The sequence below is a fragment of the Schistocerca serialis genome, chromosome 4 (assembly GCF_023864345.2).
Source record: "Schistocerca serialis cubense isolate TAMUIC-IGC-003099 chromosome 4, iqSchSeri2.2, whole genome shotgun sequence".
Lineage (NCBI taxonomy): Eukaryota > Metazoa > Arthropoda > Insecta > Orthoptera > Acrididae > Schistocerca > Schistocerca serialis.
The window spans coordinates 228,162,123-228,181,609 of NC_064641.1; the positions used below are offsets into that span (position 1 = coordinate 228,162,123).

A 19,487-nucleotide genomic window follows, 5' to 3' on the forward strand; every position below is an offset into this window, starting at 1 on the left:
AAATTCCTGAAGGAAATGGGGCATGCAGCCTTGGAAGTCCCATGTGTAGAGAGTATGGATGGTACCAGTCTTCCAGCAGGTGTCTTAGACTTTTTTCAAATCAAAAGAACATGGCCACATTTTGGTATTTCTACAGAAAACCCGTTCATGACATGGACTGCCAAGGTGATGAGAGGGTCGACTTCAGAAAGGCATGCTCAAAGTCCACATTGTATAGTGTTTAGTAAATTGTGAGATCCGAGCCATCATACTAGCCAGGCATGTTCCATCACTTCACTTCACACACACAGCTGGTGACAGAAATTGGGCAGTAGCTTACCAGGCTTAGGTATGGGAATGACAGTGGCTTCACACCAGCATCTGGGAAATATGGCATCTGCCCAGATGTGATAGTACATATGAAGAGGAAAGTGCTTGCCTGCAAGAGAGAGGTGCTGCAACATCTAAATGTGATCATCATCTGCAGCTAGGGAGGAAGATCAGGATGAAGTGAGAGCATGGTCCAGTTCACTCATGCAGTATTGTAGTATTAAGGATTCTGAGAGGACAAGGGTTTCACCCAAGCCTCCTCTGTTCATTTTCAATGGGGAAGACAAGGTGAGAGTGGGTGGAGTTCAAAATAGCGGCCTAAGGCATTGGAGATAGCAACTGGGTCCACAATGACGTCATCTGCTACAGTCCCAGAGAGATATCGGAGGTTGGCCCACACAATGGAAGAGGGAGTGGAACTGTTAAAAGAACTAGTAAATGAAATCCAGCTAGATTTTTTGGTATCCCAAAGAATGTGACGACACTGTGCACACAACTGTTTATAATGAATACAGTTCGCCATTGTAGAATGATGGTTAAAAATGCAGAGAGCATGTCTATGTGTGAATTGCATTACAGCACACCTCAGTCCACCAAGAGACCGGGACACAGCATAGTGAAGATGAAGTGTGAGGAACAGAACATTCTGCAGTGGTTGGATAACGTCTGTAATATATTCCGCCTGGTCATCACAACTTGGGAAATGTTGAATGTAGAAGGTCACAAGGGAGGAGTAAAGCCCCCAATAGGCCTTAGAAAGCTGAAAATTGAGTTTACACGTAGGTGGGTAGGAGTCAGCAACCAGATAGCATATGGAAAAATGGTCGCTCAAATATGTGTCAGAGAGAACGGAACACTCGAGACGACAGGCAAGCTGGGCTGTGCAGAATGAGAGGTCCAAATGGGAATAGGTTCAGTGTTAAGGCAAATGAGGTTGAGTTTACTGAGAAGGTCAGCCAAGAGGGCACCTCTTGGACGGGTTCTGGAAGAGCCCCAAAGGGAATTGTGAAAATTGAAGTTACTGAGCAACAAAAAGGGAAGAGGGAGTTGCCCAACAAGATGGAAGAAGTCTGCCCTGGTGACACCAAATGACAGTGGGATGGAGACATAACAGAGAGAAAATTAAGTAAAGAAGGAAAATGTGGAGCGCAACAGCTTACAGGTGGGTGTCCAGTGAGACTGTGACTATGAACGCCATCCAGATGAGAAGCTTTGCTGCCCCATGGAATGGAATTCTGTCTTCAGGGAAGGTCAAAATGGACCGGGAAGAAATCCAAGAGGTCAAAGCGAAAGTGAGGACGCAGTTTTGTTTCCTGGAGGCAGAAATCAAGTGGATGCTGCAATTTCGGGAGTAGCTGTAATTCCTCCTTGTTTGATCTAATGCTGCTAACATTCCATTGGAAGACAGCCATGATGGGGAAAGGGGAGGAAGGAAAAACTGGAAGGTTATCACCTCAGCAACTGCTGAATGCCAGCCTTCGAAGACTCACTCCTACAGCATGCAGAGGCTGGAGGATCCCGCTCCACGAGATCTACAGAGGCATCGGCATTCTCTCTCTGGTTCAGTCTGTGGATTCCAGGGCAGAAAAATGGTTGGCGGTGCACACTGGCAAAATGGAGGTCAGCCAGGTGAGGCTATGACATGGCAACACCATTAAAGAGAATCTCTGAGTCAGCGAAGGAGAAGACCGTTTGTCTTTGATTTCTTAGAGCCTTTGTGATTGGAAGATGAAGACTCAAATGTTTGTTGGCTGGAGGAACACAAAATATCTTCAAGGGATTGCTCCTTTCATCCTTTATGGCCTGCCAGTTGTGATTCATGGGATTTTGTCAGCGGGGGTGAAGATCTGATGGCTTATTGCACAGCTGGAAGAGAAGAAGACAGGGGTTCTATTACGAAACTGGGCAATCTTATAAATTGGAGTGCTGAATTTGAGGTCACAAGTCTGCTTGGTAACATCCTTTGTGGAGTGAGGCGTAGCAACAATGGTGCTGTAAGTGCCAGACAGTAAAATTTAGGGCTTTTGACTAGCCAACAACTTGTGAGCAACAGGGTAAGGTACTTTTTCCTTCACCCAGATCTCCTGGATAGTCCACCTATCAACATGCACGGGACACTCGTGGGACGAAGCGGCATGGTCTCCATCACAATTATTACAGCGGGAAGAAGGCATGCAATCACCCTCTGAGCATTCCTACCAGAAGTAACATATTTGGCAGTGAGTGTGGTTGTAACGTTGACACTGATAGCAACGCATTGGGTCTGGAACGTACAGTCGGACTGTGATGACTTCACAGCCTACTTCCATCTTCAATTGGAAACACTGCTCAATCAAAAGTGAGAAAAAGGTTATGCATAGGAACAAAGTGGTATCAACCATTTTCATTACCTGATAGACTGCAGTGACGCTCTGATCCAAGAAGTAAGTTTGGAATTCTCCCTCAGTCAGACCATCAAGCAGCCAAGCATAAATCACACCACTCAAAGGATTCAGCATTCAATGGGCCTTGAAACAAACAGGATAGTTGTGGAGGAGAGAAGCTGTATGCAGGTTGAAAACTGCTATTGGCCTTTAAAAGAAAAGTACCATTATATAAATGAGATTAACATTTCACAGGGCCATCAACTGCATCAACACCTTTCTGAATAATAAACGGATTAATCGTAGCAAAGGACAGACCTCCTTCGGTTCCACAAGGAACTGAGGTGCAGCTGGGAGAGCCTTTGAATCTTTAGCCTCATTCTGTTTACATTTAGCAGACACAGACAGAGATTATGATGAGTGGCTCACTACAAAAAAAAATCCTCCACAATTGCCGTCATGTCCGACGGTGCACTCCTTCCAACTGCAGGACCCCCTAGGAGGGGAGCTCACCTACGCCAGGTCACACCTCCTGAACTTCTGACAGAGGGACCAATTGGCATTTGGATAGTCACAGCTCAGGCAGTCACCCCTTTCTGGGCATGACCTGTGCCAGGGGCAGAACCTGTAGACCTGGGGCTGGGAATTACGCAGTACCCAGTTACCTGTTACATGTCAAATGCCTGGGCCAGCCTTCAAGAGCACACAGGGAGGAAGAAGAAACAAAGGAACCTCAAACACCGAAGCGGAGAAAGGGTACGAGACAGGGAACAAAGAGAGAAAGTAAACAAAAAGATGAGGGGCTGTTCTGATGCTAGGCTATTAAAACCTCAGAACACATTCCCAAAATTATCCCACACATGTTCCCCAAGTGAGGTGAAAAAGAACAGCAGGAGGATAGACATTCAATATGGAAAGGGAAGAGGTGCTGCACAGGCTGAGACCCCGTGATAGCCAAGCACAAACTCACCAAAGATTTGTGAGCCCTCTGAGGAGACCTTTACACCTGAATCAGAGTTTCTTAAAATTCTCCTAATAAACCAAAGTCAACCATTCACCTTCCCTACCACAATCCTCATATGCTCATTCCATTTCATGTCACTTTGCAACATGATGCCTACATATTTAAACAACATGACTGTCAAGCCGTACACTACTAATACAGTATCTGAACATTACGGGTTTGTTCTACCTTTTCATCCATATTAATTTACATTTTTCCATATTTACAGCTAGGTGCCATTCATCACACCAACTAGAAGTGACTGTCTAAGTCATCTGTATCCTCCTACAGTCACTCAACAATCACACCTTCTCGTACACCATAGCATAATCAGTGCAGATTGCTGTTCACCTGTTTCCCATACCATTTATGTATGGACAAAACTGCTTCACTTACTTTCCTTACCACATCACATGCCTGCAATGTTACCGGGTGGCACTCAATCTTATTCTGAGCATTAGTCCAAGTTTTGGGTCGTCTGTGTATGCTTTACTGCTATGTATGCACTTATCTTGTAAGTAACTTGATGTGTGTAGCATCTCGCACACAGGATGCTTACTTAGTTCATAGGACCAATTCAATACAACACTGTTACATCTTCTGGTAGCTGGATATTGGTGCACATGAAGAAAATGGAGAAATGTAAGAAGCCTGCAAGCAGGAGAACCACTTGCACAAGAGCAACTCACACCAAAGACATACGAGCAAAATGCAACAGACAGACTGTGGACAAAACAACAGACCAGGACAAGGACAAACAATCTAGACAACAAGGCACTAAGTGAAGCCTTCACCTCAATGATGAAGTCAAGGCCCAGAGAAGCGGAGGGACAAATGCAAGATGCAACCAAAGATAGTAACCAGGTGACAAGCAAGGTAGTTTTCAAGCAGAGATAGATTCAAAACTATCACACACGAGCACTGAACTGACCAGCTGTGCAGTGGGTGGCCGCCTATATATCAGCTGTGTGGAATGCTATTGGCTACCATATTCATGTGGCCCAAGACGGTGGTGCTTTCACCATCTGAGCACAGCACTAAATGGCTACAGTGCTCCCTAACAGTCATAAAGTCCACCTCCTCTGATGGTGAAGTTGAAGGTGAAGAAGAAGAAGAAGAAGAAGAAGAAGAAGAAGAAGAAGAAGAAGAAATACATAGAGAGGAGACTGGAATAGAAGATGTAATTACACTAAAGGAACGCATAGCCAGGTTAATACATGGTAGATGGACCAAGTACGTTGTTTGCAGGATTCCAAGAAATAAGGACAACGACCAAACAAAAAAAAGTAAATCATACAAGAAAATGTGCAGTATTAACACAAATCGCATACAACTGAAGATATAAGACAGAAAAGTCTAGCGATCAACCTTTCTCCATCAGTGGATGTCTAATGAATGATGACTACAGACAATATTCAAAATTGTCAAACCTATTACCAATGGCCTGTACCTATTAGGTCATCTAGTGAATGAAACAGAGTCTATACAGTTGTCCTTTAAGTTAATGTATGTCGAGATGACTTTTCCTAGACGGTTTACTAATGCCTTCTTAAAACGGACGTTAAACTTTTTAGAATACGGAGTCCTTGTTTACTGCTGCCAGTTTATATCAGGGCCCCTTCATTATTGTGGTTTTTACGTTAAACGTGAGTATAAATATATGGATGAAAGTATGTAAAATAGAATAATTATCTACAATTATTCTCATGGCAATGCAAATTCTTCCATGACAGAGGTAATACTTCCAGGGGAGCAATATCTGTTTAGTATCTCCCCATACACTTTTTATCTGTTACTTTAATGGCAAGGAGATGATACCAATATGGATAATAAATTGGATTCCATCTTCAAATACCGAAGTGTCAACATTACACTTTACACACTGCAATACATGAGAAAACTTGACAATTAATTCTACAATATACCTTTAAATTTCAATTAAAGCATGGTTGGCAGAAATTTCCATTATATTTTAATGCACGACTGGGTATTTCACATCGATTTTTCAGTGACACACTAAAAATTACTATTTTTTTACCCTGTGTCACTTTTCTTGCTGGGGTGCCATACATTTCAATTAAAATAACTAGTCTTATTTGTGAATAGTGTAGGTAACTATCCCATGATACAAACAGTGAACAGTGATTTTGTGCTTGACAAATGAAATTCATCCAATACTTCTTGCCATCACTGAACTAAACTACCAGTATGACTTAACTTCCTGCATTGTTATTCATAGGACAATTGTGTCCCAGAAATGCTATTCTAATGCTCAAACATTAAAGACAACTTTACTACTCCAGGAGATAGTAAGGTGCAACAAAAACAATTTTCACAAGCAATATTTGACTAAAAGTAGCACGAACATCACAAACATACAGGTCAAATATGAGGACTGTAGATATATCCAAATATTTAGGATTTTTTTCAAGTGAAGCGCTTGGCAAGAAGACAATGAACATACATATATTTATTTATTATGTGAAGGTTTATACTTTCCACTGAATCTTAAGCCAGTAATACATACCATCTGCTTTAGGTTCTGTCTTCTTTTCCCCTTTCACATCCTTATTTTCGGTTTTAGATTCCTGCTTATTTTCTACCTTTTTGTCTCCATTTCCATCTGATTTCTTCTCAGATTTATCAGCTTTTGAGGCCTTTGTCTTTTCAGCCTTTGAATCTACTTTCTCTTCACCTTTCTTCTCAGTCTTGTTTTCATTTTTTTCACTCTTGGGGCCAGGTTTTGTTTCTGGCTCAATTTTTTGATTAGCCTTTTTATCTCCTTTACCTTCATTAGTTTTATCTGGTTTTGTGTCCACCTTTTTTTCTGCCTTTGCCCGAGTTCTCTTGTCTTGCTTCACATCTGCCTTGTTCTCTGATTTTTTCTCACTTTTGGCATCTTGTTTTTTTCCTTCTGATGTACTCAACTCTTTACCTTTATTAGAATCACTTTTCTTTGGGGCTGTATCTTCAGTACTATCAACTTCCTTGTCTTTTTCTGTTGTTTCAGTACCTTTCTTATTCTTTTTTTTCTTTGACTTAGTTGGTGTGTCTGGAGAGACCACTGTCTGCGGCTCCACAGTGAATGGTGTCAATATGAACTCAACAGAACCATCATCCCTAAAACAGATAAAGACTGAATTAAAAGAACAAAACAAAATTAAAAACACATTATGCAATTCAAAAAGTCTTACATATTAGCTCACTATTTTCAAATTAATGGTTTTTCTAGGGACAACTAAAATTATGACAAGTGGAGTTTTACCTGTTGAAATGTTAAAATAAGATAAACGTTTGGATGATAAATTCTCCAACAAAATTTTGCAAATAAAAATTACGTACTTTATCTTATTTTTTCCTTTCTCATTAGATTTCTCATCAACTGCAACTTTGTCTTCTTTTCCCTTGTCAGTTTTTTCATCTCCACCTTCATTATTGGTCTCTGAAGTCTTATTTTTCTTCTTCTTCTTGCTTGGTGTCCCAATTTCTTCTTTAATGAAAGCTGAAACGGTTCACCATAACAGAAAACTTGGAAAAATACAATTATGCTAATAAGATGTAGAAAGTCTAAAAGAAATAGTAACAGTAATTGTTTACACTTTATTTGCACAATAGTTGCCTAAACCTTAGTGTAAAAAACAAAAGAAATGAGATTTGCTGTAAAGAAAAAGCACTGTCCACAAAAGTTCTTAGGTTACATTTTGTCTCCACTCTTTAACTTTATGTTTGGCAACAAGTACTTTGTGCACTGACAGATCACAGCAGTTGTATCTAATGACATATAACCAGCTAAGAACAAATAAATGTCAGTGCAACATTTAAAAGACTTGTATAGAAATTTGGAAGAATTCCACAAAATTTTTGCTCTCTTATTTCAGATAATGTATCATTTAATTTGTTAAATAGTCAGATTAACATTTTGACAGAAGAATTTTTACTTTATATAAAATGGAAGCGGGAAAATATTGTCTGCTAGATACAAAGCTCACATGCAAGAGTATTTTTAGATTTTAATTAATATAATTCTGTGGTTTAAAACAGGGATTTAACTAAGAATTTTGTGACCTCACTGCTAATTAACTTTTAACACATAGAAACGGAATCAATGATTAGTCTGTTGTTCTCACAAGTTGAGTGCTCATTCAATAACTTACTGAAAATGACTTCTGGTGGCTACAGTTAAAGCAAGTACTTTTTTTTGCCCACAATTTATCCACAGTCATCAGGAAAGGGCATTTCAAGTTAGGATGGATAAAAGTTGTTTAAACTGGTCTGACTGCAGTGATAATGATCAACACTTTAAAAGTAAAATTAAAGAAGCTGAACAATACCATCTTTTACAGGATACTGAAAAAATTCAATATTGTTTTCATTTACAGAAAGTCACAAAGTCTGATCTCAAGCTTTTAAAATTTATATAATTGCTGTTTATACTTGGAAATTTCAAACTTGTTCAACTTTTACATAATTAAGTACAAGCAGCTATTTCTCATTTAATTTGTCAAAATGGTAACAAATCCCAATAACTCTGTAAAACTTTAAGTGATACTGTGAGGAATTACTAAACAACTTATTTACTTCATTTTTATTTACTAAGTGACAAAAACACAAATGTTATCCAACCAGACTTGACTTAAGAAGTAACAGAATTTTACCAGCAGTTTACAAAAAAATATAACAATACAACATTACTGGTAATTAGTTCTGAGTTGTCGACAACTGCTACATGATGACCTAGAACTCATCACAAGTAGTTAAGTGAAAAATACAAGTGGATTTGCATTCTCTGCAATCATCAATCTGTGTGATCAATCAATATTTAATAGAAGCCTATGATACAATGATATGAAAAATATTGACTGGCAGGGATTCAACTTTAAGCGCACACAATATTAATTTTGTGCATCTGTTGAATTCTGCGCATGGCAATGTTAACAAAACAGTTCTTTATTAACAGTGGCTTCTGTGAAGAGAAACAGAATGATAGTAAGGGCTACTCAGCTTTCTCATTTACAATGTATGTGGCATCCCTTAACAATATATCTGCTATCCCCTGACAATATATGTGGCATCCTTGCCACAAAAATTACTTTACTGTATGGTTTCTGAGTTTGATTCCTTATCATACTATGAACTTTGAATAAATCGCCACATCAGGGGCAATCACGAAACATTCATTGACCCTTACAACTTTCTCACAATACTGTTTACAACACAGACCTCAGTGAGATGGTTGGTTGGTTTAAAAGAGGTGGGAGGGGGGAGAAGATACCAAACTGCTAGGTCATCGGTCCCTAGTTCCGAATTAAACAATGCCACAAGGCTGAGAATAAAACAAACAAGACTTAAAACACAAAATGGAATGAAAGAAAAAACCACAAGAACGACAGAAGGGCAACAAACACTTAGACTTAAATGGATGAAAGGGGACAAGAAAACCACAGAAACACAAGAAACAGGTAGAAGAGATTAAAACGACAAAGTAGATTACCATGGCTGAATGTCCATGAGAATACAAAGAAGAAACCAGCCACTACGCAACACACTGAAACCTTCACCCTAAAAGCACTATGGTGGAGGACATACAGGGACAAAGGACATGCACTAAAACTAAGATTAAATGATAAAACCCACCCTCACGAATAAAACATAAAACTAAATCAGCCGATGAGGTGATTTCAGCGAGTCCGGTAACCCAAGATTTCGTCGCAGGGCAGTCAAAGTGGGACAGTGCACCAAAATATGGGCCACTGTCAACCAGACACCGCACTGACACTGAGGTGGGTCATCACAGCGCAGGAGGTGGCCAATGCAGAGCCAGCAGAGAACCACAGAGTCCCCACAAGAAGCCCTCATCGAGGACTTCTACACATTTGTAGTCTCCTTAATAGCATGCAGTTTGTTGTGCATACTGAGACTATGCCATTCTGTCTCCCAAAGCCAAAAAACCTTGCGGCATAGAAAGAAACGCAGGTCAGTTATTGGAATGCCAATCTCCATAAGCGGTTTCCGTGTGGCCTGTTTAGCCAGCCTGTCAGTAAGTTCGTTGCCTGGGATTCCGATGTGACCTGGGGTCCAGACGAGCACCACTGAATGACTGGACCATTCCAGGTCATGGATGGACTCCTGGATGTTCGCTACCAAAGGATGACAAGGGTACCACTGGTCGATAGCTTGTAGGCTGCTGAAGGAGTCAGTACACAGAAGAAATGACTCCCCAGGGCATGAACGGATGTGCTGAAGAGCATAGCCACCAGCTCTGCAGTGAAACAACTGCAGCCATCGGGCAAGAAATGCTGTTCAATATGTCCTCCGCGGACACGCGCAAAGTCGATGAGACCATGTCGGGGTAAACCACTTCGTGGCCTCAGTACATGTCAAGAATCGAGAGGAAGTGGCAACAGAGAGCTGCTGGGTTAACTGAGTCCTTAAGGCCATGTCAAAGGTCCATACGAAGCCACAGCCTAGGTGTACACCATGGAGGTGTAAGTGAATAGACCTCAAGTATAGGTAGTAAAGGCAAGGACTCTAATTCGGATAGAAAAGATCGGGTGCAAACTGCAATTGTAAGCCTTGACCTGGGTTGTTGATGCGGGAGATAAACCGTAGTGGGTGGGAAAAAGAGACAGTAATTCGGATGCGCACGAGAACTATGAACATGTGCAATGTAACTGGCGAGCAGTTGTGCACGCCTAACCTTCAATGGAGGGACTCCAGCCTCCACCAGGACGCTGGTCACCGGACTCATTCTAAAAGCTCCCGTCACTAATTGAACGCCACAATGGGGCACTGGGTCTAGTAAATGCAACTCTTAGGGTGCTGCCGAACCATAAACCAGACTCATATAGTCAAGGCAGGATTGAACAAGGGCTCTGTAGAGTTGCAGCAGTGTAGAGCAATCTGCACCCTGGTTGGTGTTGCTCAGGCAGCAGAGGGCATTGAGGTGCTGCCACCACTTCTGCTTAAGCTGAAGAAGGTGAGGAAGCCAAGTCAATCGGGCATCGAAAACCAGTCCTAAGAATCAATGTGTCTCCACTACAGTTAGTGAATCATTATGAAGTAAAGTTCTGGTTCCAGATGAAAAGTACAACACCAACAGAAGTGAATAACACACAACTTTGGGGCCGAAAACTGGAAACCGTGGGCTAGAGCCCATGACTGCACCTTGTGAATGGCTCCCTGTAGGTGCCACTCAGCAACAGCGGTACTGGTGGAGCAGTACGAAATGCAGAAGTCGTCTGCATACAGAGAACGTGAGATGGCCAGACCTACAGCTGCTTCTAGACCGTTAACTAAAGCTAGAGATAGACTCAATATAGAGCCCTGCAGGACCCTGTTCTCTTGGATATGTTGGGAACTATGGGAGGTACCAACTTAGAAACGGACAGTATGAAGTGACAGCAAGTATAAGATAAAAATCGAGAGCTTGCCTTGAAGGATATGATATCACCAGGTGGTGTCATACGCTTTTCGTAAATAAAAAAAGATGACAAGAATGTGTTGGCATCTGGAAAAGGCTGTTCGGATGGCAGACTCGAGGGACACAAGATTATCAGTGGTAGAGCGACCCTGGCGGAAACCGCCCTGGCATGGAGTCAGCAGGTCACATGACTCCAGGACCCAACCCAACCGCCGACACACCATACATTCCAGCAGCTTACAAGGAACACTGGTGAGGCTGATGGCTATCCACATCAAGCAGGTTTTTACCAGGTTTGAACACCATTTCTATGGAAAGATGTCATCACAACAGAGCCAGTTGAAGATGATGAGGAGATGTCGCTTGTAGTCAGACAAGAGACGGTTAATCGTCTGACTGTGGATCCGATTCAGCCCAGGAGCTGTGTCGGGGCAATGTACAAGGGTGCTGAGGAGCTCCCACTCTGTAGAAACGGCATTATAGGGTTCACTGTGGCGTGTAATGAATGAGGAGACTATCCTTTCATCTGCTGTTTAAGGGTGCGAAAGGCTGTGGGGTAATTCCCTAACACAGAGGCTCGAGCATAGTGCTCGGCAATCATGTTTGCGTCAGTAGATAACATGCCATTGATGTTAACACCAGGGACACTTGTTGAGGTTTGGTACACAAAAACATCTGATTTTCGTCCAGACTTGGGAAGGTGACGTATGGCACCTAATGGTCGAGACTTATCTCTCCCAACACTCCTGTTTCTGTCTTTTTATAAGCTGGCAAATGTGGGCGGAGCCATTTAAAGGCTATTAGGTGGTCTAAGAAACGGTGCTGCTTATGCTGCTGTAGAGCTCCCTGATGCTCTTTAATTGCCTCAGCAACTTCCGGCTACCACCAAGGCACTGACTTTCGTTGGGGGCACCCTACAGAATGAGGGATCACGTTTTCCGCAGCAGAAATGATCATTGTAGTGACCTGCTCAACCACATGGATGGCACCGTGTGGGGGAGTTTCAATGGTGACAGCAGAGGTGAAGGCTTCCCAGTTTGCCTTGTTGAAAGCCCATCTGGGTAGGTGTCTGTGGGTACAATGCCGGGTGACTGACTGAAAGATGGTGAAGTGGTCACTACCACACAGGTAATCACGTGCTCTCCAGTGGACAGATGGGAGAAGTCCTGGGTTACAGAGGGATAAAACAATGGTCGACCAAGTTTCATGAGCCACACTGAAATGTGTGGGGGCCCCAGTATTTAAGAGGCACAGGTCAAACTGAGACAGTTAAGTTTTGACATCTCTGCCTCGGCCAGTAAGCACGGTGCCACACCACAAGGGGTTACGAGCATTAAACTCTCCCAAAAGTAGGGAAGGTGTAGGGAGTTTATCAATTAATGCAGCCAATGCGTTCAGGGTACTGCACCATCTGGAGGAAGATATATGTTGCAGACAGTTATTTCCTGTGTCGACCTTATCCTGACAGCCACAGCTTCAAGAGGGGTGTAAAGGGGCACAGGTTCACTGCACACCGAGTTCAGGACATTGGCACAAACTCCACCTGACTCACTATTATAGCCGCTACTGTTCTTGTAACATCCCTTATAGCTGTGGAGGGCAGGGGTTCGCTACATTGCCAGGAACCAGGTTTCCTGCAGGGCAATGCAGAGAGCAGGTGTCAAGCTCATGAGTTGCTGTAAGTAGCTCAGGCGGTGGTGGAAAAAACTGCCACAATTCCACTGGAGGATGATGTGCCCATGAGATTAGGCAGGCATAAAACACTCAATGAGGCTGTTTACACCTCAAGGTCACCTGCTGCCACCAGATGAGTAACTGTGTGATCAACATCAATTGTGTCTGAGGGCCCAGAGAGATCTAGGTCCTCAGCAGACACCAGAATCTCCACTTCATCCTCCGACGCACAGCTTGTAGGTAGTGCTGGTATGGGTGTCTAGGTTTTTGGGGGTCTTCTTCTTTTTGGTTTTCTCTTGCTGCATCTTTGGCTGTTCTGGCCGGGAGGGCTTCACTGAGTCAGTTTTGGGGTCTGAGGAGGACCGTGAAGCCCTACGACCAGGTACCTGTGGTTGCTTCATCCACTGGCAGGTGTCTGCTTTTCTTTGCTTTGCTACTGGTAGGAACGTGGGAAGGGAGTGACCCAAGGGACCCCTTTCTAGCGAGAGGAACCAAAGAAGAATCATGCTTCTCCGGTTGGGAAGTGGGAACTAATGTCCCCGAAGGTTGGAGGGGGAGGGGGGTGTTTCTCCCTAAGTAGGAGGTGCAGGAGCAACAGGGATGGATGTGTCCCCACCATCAACAGCGCAGTTGGAGTCTGACAGCTCAGAGACAACTGTATGCGGCAAAACGGAAGGTGCTAGAGCCGTTGTCGCAGTGGCAGCATAAGTGGATGTCGTACGCACAGAATGTAGCTTCTCATATTTTCGCTTAGCCTCAGTGGAGGTAAGTTGGTCCAGAGTCTTTTATTCCACGATTTTCCTCTCTTTCTGTAAGATCCTGCAATCTGGAGAGCAAGGTCAATTATCCTCTCCGCAGTAGACACAGATGGGAGGTGGGGCACATCGATTATTGGGATGTGATTGAAGTCCACACTCTCGACACGGAAACTGGAAGTACTGTGGCAAGACATATGGCCGAACTTCCAGCACTTAAAGCACCGCATCAGGGGAGGGATATATGGCTTGACATCACAGCGGTAGGCCATCACCTTGACCTTTCTGGGTAATGTGTCGCCCTTGAAGGCCAAGATGAAGGCACTGGTGGCAACCTGATTATCCCTTGGACCCTGATGGATGTGCCTGGACCATATTTATGCTCTTACAGGTGTGATGGTAACAGATACATCCCCCAACTTGTCAGAAGTGAGTAATGCCCATGACTGGGCAGAGGATGCTGTTTTTATAAAGACTGACCCTGACCACATTTTGGACAAGCCCTCCGCCTCCCTAAACTTGTCCTCTAAATGCTCCACAAAGAACTGAGGCTTCATTGACATGAAAGGTTCCCCATCAACTCTCGTACAGACGAGGTATCGGGGTGAATAAGCTTCACTGCCATCCTTAACCTGGCATTCCTCCCATGGTGTGGCCAGGGAGGCGAACAATTTGGAGTCTTGTTTCTTAGCAATGAAGTAAGACTTTGACCGCTTAGAGACAGCTGGTGGTGGACCACCACCAAGAGATGACATACTACGCTTCATGGCTTTTCACTCTGACCAAGGCCATCTCTACATGTGCCACTAGCCTCAGCAAGGGCCACCTGGCAGGATGGCCACTGCCGGGAGTCCCGATGCCCCAGGGAGATGGGCACCTACTCCTGGGCATACATGGAGAGTTAATGGCACAGGTATCAGCACAGCGATCCCTGTGCAGTCGGGGGGCTACAACCAACAGGGTACAGGGCGACCCCACCACAACGGACTGGCTACTGTGCTGGATATGAGGTGCAAAGTAGTCCACAGCCATCGTCGGTGCAGAAAACAACACTGCATAGTGGATGGAGAAAAATGCACCCAGGAAGGTGTCCTTGCCCAAAGAGATGTAGAATGAGCGGGACTGCAATGCCACAATGAGAAAGTGGGCTAAACATCTCAATGCATCATGGACACTATGCACCATATAAGGTGCCCTTCCCCAACCAAGTTGCTCTTCAGGAAAATTTTGAAAAATGGAGGTCAAACCCTACAGTGGACCGTCACAATAAAGGCCAAAATGTGAGAGTCTCCTTTTAGTCACCTCTTACGGCAGGCAGGAATACCTTGGGCCTATTCTAACCCCAGGGCCCACAGGTGGCCTCTCAGTGAGAAATTTCAGTACAATGACACTTGTAAAATACAACTTCACATCCTGCGGCTGCACGTGAGCACGCGCATGCATGTACAACTTTACTTTTGTCTGTCAGACTTTTTGTATTCTTTCCTAACTGACTCATTTCTGGTATTGTCTTTCTACATACTTTTATTTTATTCCTGCACTATCAATATATATTTTTCTTGTTTCCTACGATTCATTTTCATACATCAATATTAGGAGTTTATCCATCTCATAAAATTTTATGTTCGTCTCCATTGGCAAATTGTCAACGTAACCAACCCTCATGTGGGGGACCCAGATTTGATTCTCTGCACTGGCAGGGACTTTTCCCTGATGGGCTGACTGGGCTGGGGTGCATTCAGCCTTGTGATGCCAACTGAGGAGCTAGCTGACAGAGAGGTAGTGGCTCTAGAGTTGGAATGTTGACAATGGCCGGGAGTGTGGTGTGCTGACACCATGTCCCTCTATATTGCATCCGACAATTAATTATTGAGGATGACATAACAGTCTGTCAACTATCACATGCTCTTTGGGGCCCAACTGCATGGTTTTCTTTCCTTTTAATAAAATTTTATTCATGTTTCCTCCACATTTTAACTTTTAGGAGCCTTTCGATTGTTCCAGGTTTTCTGCTACATTTGTTTACTTATTTTGTGTATTGGCATTAAAGTCATTATTTTAAGTAACAACCAAACTAAATGGTCTGCTGGTCCATTATTTGTTCAAAAGGAAAATTCACTTCAGAAAACAGAATTTACAGGGAGAAAAAGTAGTAGGTTGGTATTTACTTTCAGGAGCAAAAAAATTACAAGTACTACTAATAGACATTTAAAAGTAGGAAAAAAACTAAATCTAGCTTACAGAATTGATAAGAGAGGTTGGAAAAGTGGGAGCAAGGTCTCTCAGACCACAAGCTGTGAGGAACCCATCTGTAGTCAAGATGAGGGGAGACAAAGATGAAGGGGGAGGCTTTGGGGAGACAAAGATGAAGGGGGAGGCTTTGGGGAGGCAAAGAGGAGGAGGAGGAGGAGGAGGAGGAGACAGGGAATCATATGAGTGAGAGAGAGAGAGAGTGAGAGAGAGAGAGAGAGAGAGAGAGAGAGAGAGAGAGAGAGAGAGAGAGACTGTACACTGCAAGTACTTCCTCAACACTGACACATCTAAATAGCTTTGTAACTTACCAGCAGAGGCTTCAATGTCATCTTTCTTGCGGTTCTTCTTATCTTTACGTGAATATGCTTGTTCCCATTCACCTAGAACAAAGCAGCCATGAGATTAGATACATAATAGTTGTCCAACAAATATCCCAAAAGTTTATCACCAGCAACATGAGTGAGGACTATCATTAAGTGATGACATTGTGATTATACATTTTGTATAGCATTTAACATTAATTAAGAAACTGTTCTGTGTGTACTACAACAAACAATTGGTACATTACATCGTGTAATGTTACTTTTTAAGTAGAAATGTAAGTACAGTAACCCAGTCTCTTCTTGAATTTACACATACTTTAAGAGGTCTTGCATATGAAAAGTCATTATGTAACCCACCTTCTTCTTTAATAATAGACGTTTTAGAGCAGTTGATAGCAATACTTTTATTTACTTATTTATTTATTTATTGTGAATTATTTTCCTTTCAGTAGCAACGTAGGAAATACTGTGCTTTGATGCTAGTTAAATTAACCATAAGCCAAGTACATCATCATTTATGCATATTCCTGTGACAGGAGCCATCTGGTCACATACTGAAACAGTTAAGATGTTCTATGAAAATTCCACTTCTACTCCTATCACATGCACCCGCACCTTTTTGTATTTGACTTTGTATTTCAGATGTTCTACATATTACATTTATTAGTCAATGTTCTGATGATAATGTTTTCTAATGCAAAGCAGGCTTTATTCACTGCCTTAGTGAAACTGATTCTGGGACTAACATCTATCATCTCAGACATTTGTTGGCCTAATCTCTCTCTCTCTCTCTCTCTCTCTCTCTCTCTCTCTCTCTCTCTCTCTGTGCGTGCGTGCGTGTGTGTGTGTGGCCAAAGCCTTTACAATTTTTGAAGCAGTCACCATCAGTATTGAACCAAGTATTCGTCTATTCCATAGGCGAGTTTCTGTTTCAGAACTGGTAAAAAAAGTACCTCCAAATGTACAAATGTACTTGCGTGCGTAGAACTAAAAATTTCAGTAATATCATGATAGAAATCTGCCAAGGACAGTACTTCTACTTATGGCATGTATTGGTTACAAAAATGCACCGATGATGACCAATATCAGTCAAAATCGATTGGCAAGATAAATAAATTAGTTTCTGTGATTGGTTGCTACATTCTTCATAATTTTATATCTTAATGTCACCCACCACATTACCTTCTTAATTGTTAAGAGTGATTCTGCTGCAAACTTGTCTGAACAGGACTCTCTTCAGAAATTTGGATTTTCAATAGACGATTCATTGAATTTGGTATCTGAAGATGAACCACGCTCAGACCTAGAGACACTTTTGCAAGATTATGAGGACCTGTTCACCCTGGAACTTTGTTCTACAAAGGATTTTAAGGTGCACATCGCACTGAAACATAATGCATGGCCTCGGTGCTTTCGAGTCCGCGCCATTCCGTTAGATCTCCTGAGACCAAGTAAAGGAAGAACTGGATTACCTAGCTCCAATTGGAGTTCTAGATCCTATTCCTTCTAGTCAATGGGCCACCCTATTAGTTAGTGTGAAAGCCATTGGGGAAGATCCACCTGTGCGGCAATTTTAGAGGAACTGTCAACAAATCAGAGATTGTGACATATACTATTCCTAAGCTGGAAGAATTACTGCCAAAATTAAAAGGTGGAACCTACTTCTTTTAAATAAACCTAGTGGATGGATACCTCCAAGTTCCCCTTGACACAGAATCTCAACAGTTCCGTAACCTTAATATGCTGCATGGCTTTATCATTTGAAACGCCACATCATTACCAGCTTAGGCATTCATCCACTGGATAAACATGTCAAAGCCATACACAAACTTCCCAGACCAAAAACGCTTAAGCAGCTTCGACCGTTTCTTGGGAAGATATCAGATTACTGAACACACTTACCTACAGCAGCAACAGAAACTGCCCACTGGCCCAGTTATGCAAAAAAGGGGTGCCTTTCCACTGGGCACCAGCTTCCGAGTGTGCCTTCCACAGGTTGAAATTCTAGTTGTTGATGGCCCCATGCCTCACATGTTTTGATCCAACAAAGCAGATAGTTACTGCAATGGAGGCATCTGATACAGGTGTTGCAGTGGTCCTGGCACTCAGGGAGGCGGATGGCTCCAAGCACTCTGTGGCCTATGCATTGAAAATATTGACTGACATGCAAGTACTCTCAAATAGAAAATGAAGCACTGGCTATCATCTTCGTGTCAAAGAAATTCCACGTTTTTGTTTATAGCACAAAGTTTCACCTCATCACAGACCTTAAACTGCTGATCTCTTTATTCAATCCAGCAGCAAAGATTTCAAACCACACTGCGCACCGCCTCCAGCATTGGGCTTTATTTTGAGTGCACTACCAGTAAGAGATTCACTTCCGTAACACGACTGAGCATGCTATCACCGTTGCCCTCTCCCACCTTCCATGGGGACCCAATCCAGAGTTTGACAAAGAAGAAATTCTGTGTTTTCACATCGATGAAGAAGCAGAATTCACCATAGATTCTTTTCTCATTACCAGACCACGGGCCACAGATGCAACCAGTGGCAACAAGGTACTCCAACAAGTCCAGAGTCACATACTTCATGGATGGTCCCAATGACAACTTCCCAAGACTTCCGTGGCACACTGTCAGTTCTTTAATGCCCACCATCACCTCATGTTGATCAACTGAGTAATTCTACTCATTTCCGATGAGGGACATCCCCAAGTAGTAATTCCTTATTCTTTACATCAGCATGTCCTGCAACTATTGCACCAAGGTCAATGGGGAGGGGCTATCCTGAACTAAACTCCTGGCTCGCAGGTTCACTTACTGGCCGGGCATGAACCAAGAGATTGAACGACTCACCTGAATGTGTCCATCCTGCCAAAACCAGCAGGCAGCCCCATGACATTCGTTTGCATCTTGGCCCCCAAGTGCTTGCCCTTGGGAGTGGGTACACATTGATTTTGCCAAGCCCCTGTTTAACACAGTGTTGTTGATAGTGGATGATGCTTACTCCAGATTTCCATACATTGTCCGATGCAATGCCAAATCAACCACCAACACCATCACAGGCTTAAAATATTTTTTTTGATTGAATGTCTGCCAGAAGTGCTCTTAACTGACAAGGGTCCACAATTCCGTAATGAGAAATTTTGAGTTTTCTGTGGCCAGCATGGCATTCGCCACATTTCAGTGCCCCTCTTCCATCCACAATCTAATGGAGAAGCCAAGAGGATGGTCCACACTTTCAAAACTCAGATGAAGAAATATCTCCAGGATCACTCCACTGATGCATCCCCAACTTTATGAGCAGTTACAGATCCACACCCATGGGAGACTAAAGTCCAGCAGAACTACTTTTCCACGGATGGCAGACCTGGACCCATTTGAGCCC

At 43.0% G+C, this 19,487-nt stretch overlaps 1 protein-coding gene across 1 annotated transcript in view; it reads right to left on the reverse strand.

Annotated features, from left to right (window-relative positions):
• The window catches only part of LOC126473399 (cylicin-1-like), a 54,571-nt gene that overhangs the window by 13,930 nt on the left and 21,154 nt on the right, over nucleotides 1-19,487 (reverse strand). The window contains exons 3-5 of the mRNA XM_050100410.1: nucleotides 16,086-16,157; nucleotides 7,018-7,177; nucleotides 6,203-6,795 (exon numbers count right to left, since the gene is read on the reverse strand). Coding sequence (XP_049956367.1) covers nucleotides 6,203-6,795; nucleotides 7,018-7,177; nucleotides 16,086-16,157 — 825 coding nt within the window. The remainder of the gene's footprint in view (nucleotides 1-6,202; nucleotides 6,796-7,017; nucleotides 7,178-16,085; nucleotides 16,158-19,487) is intronic.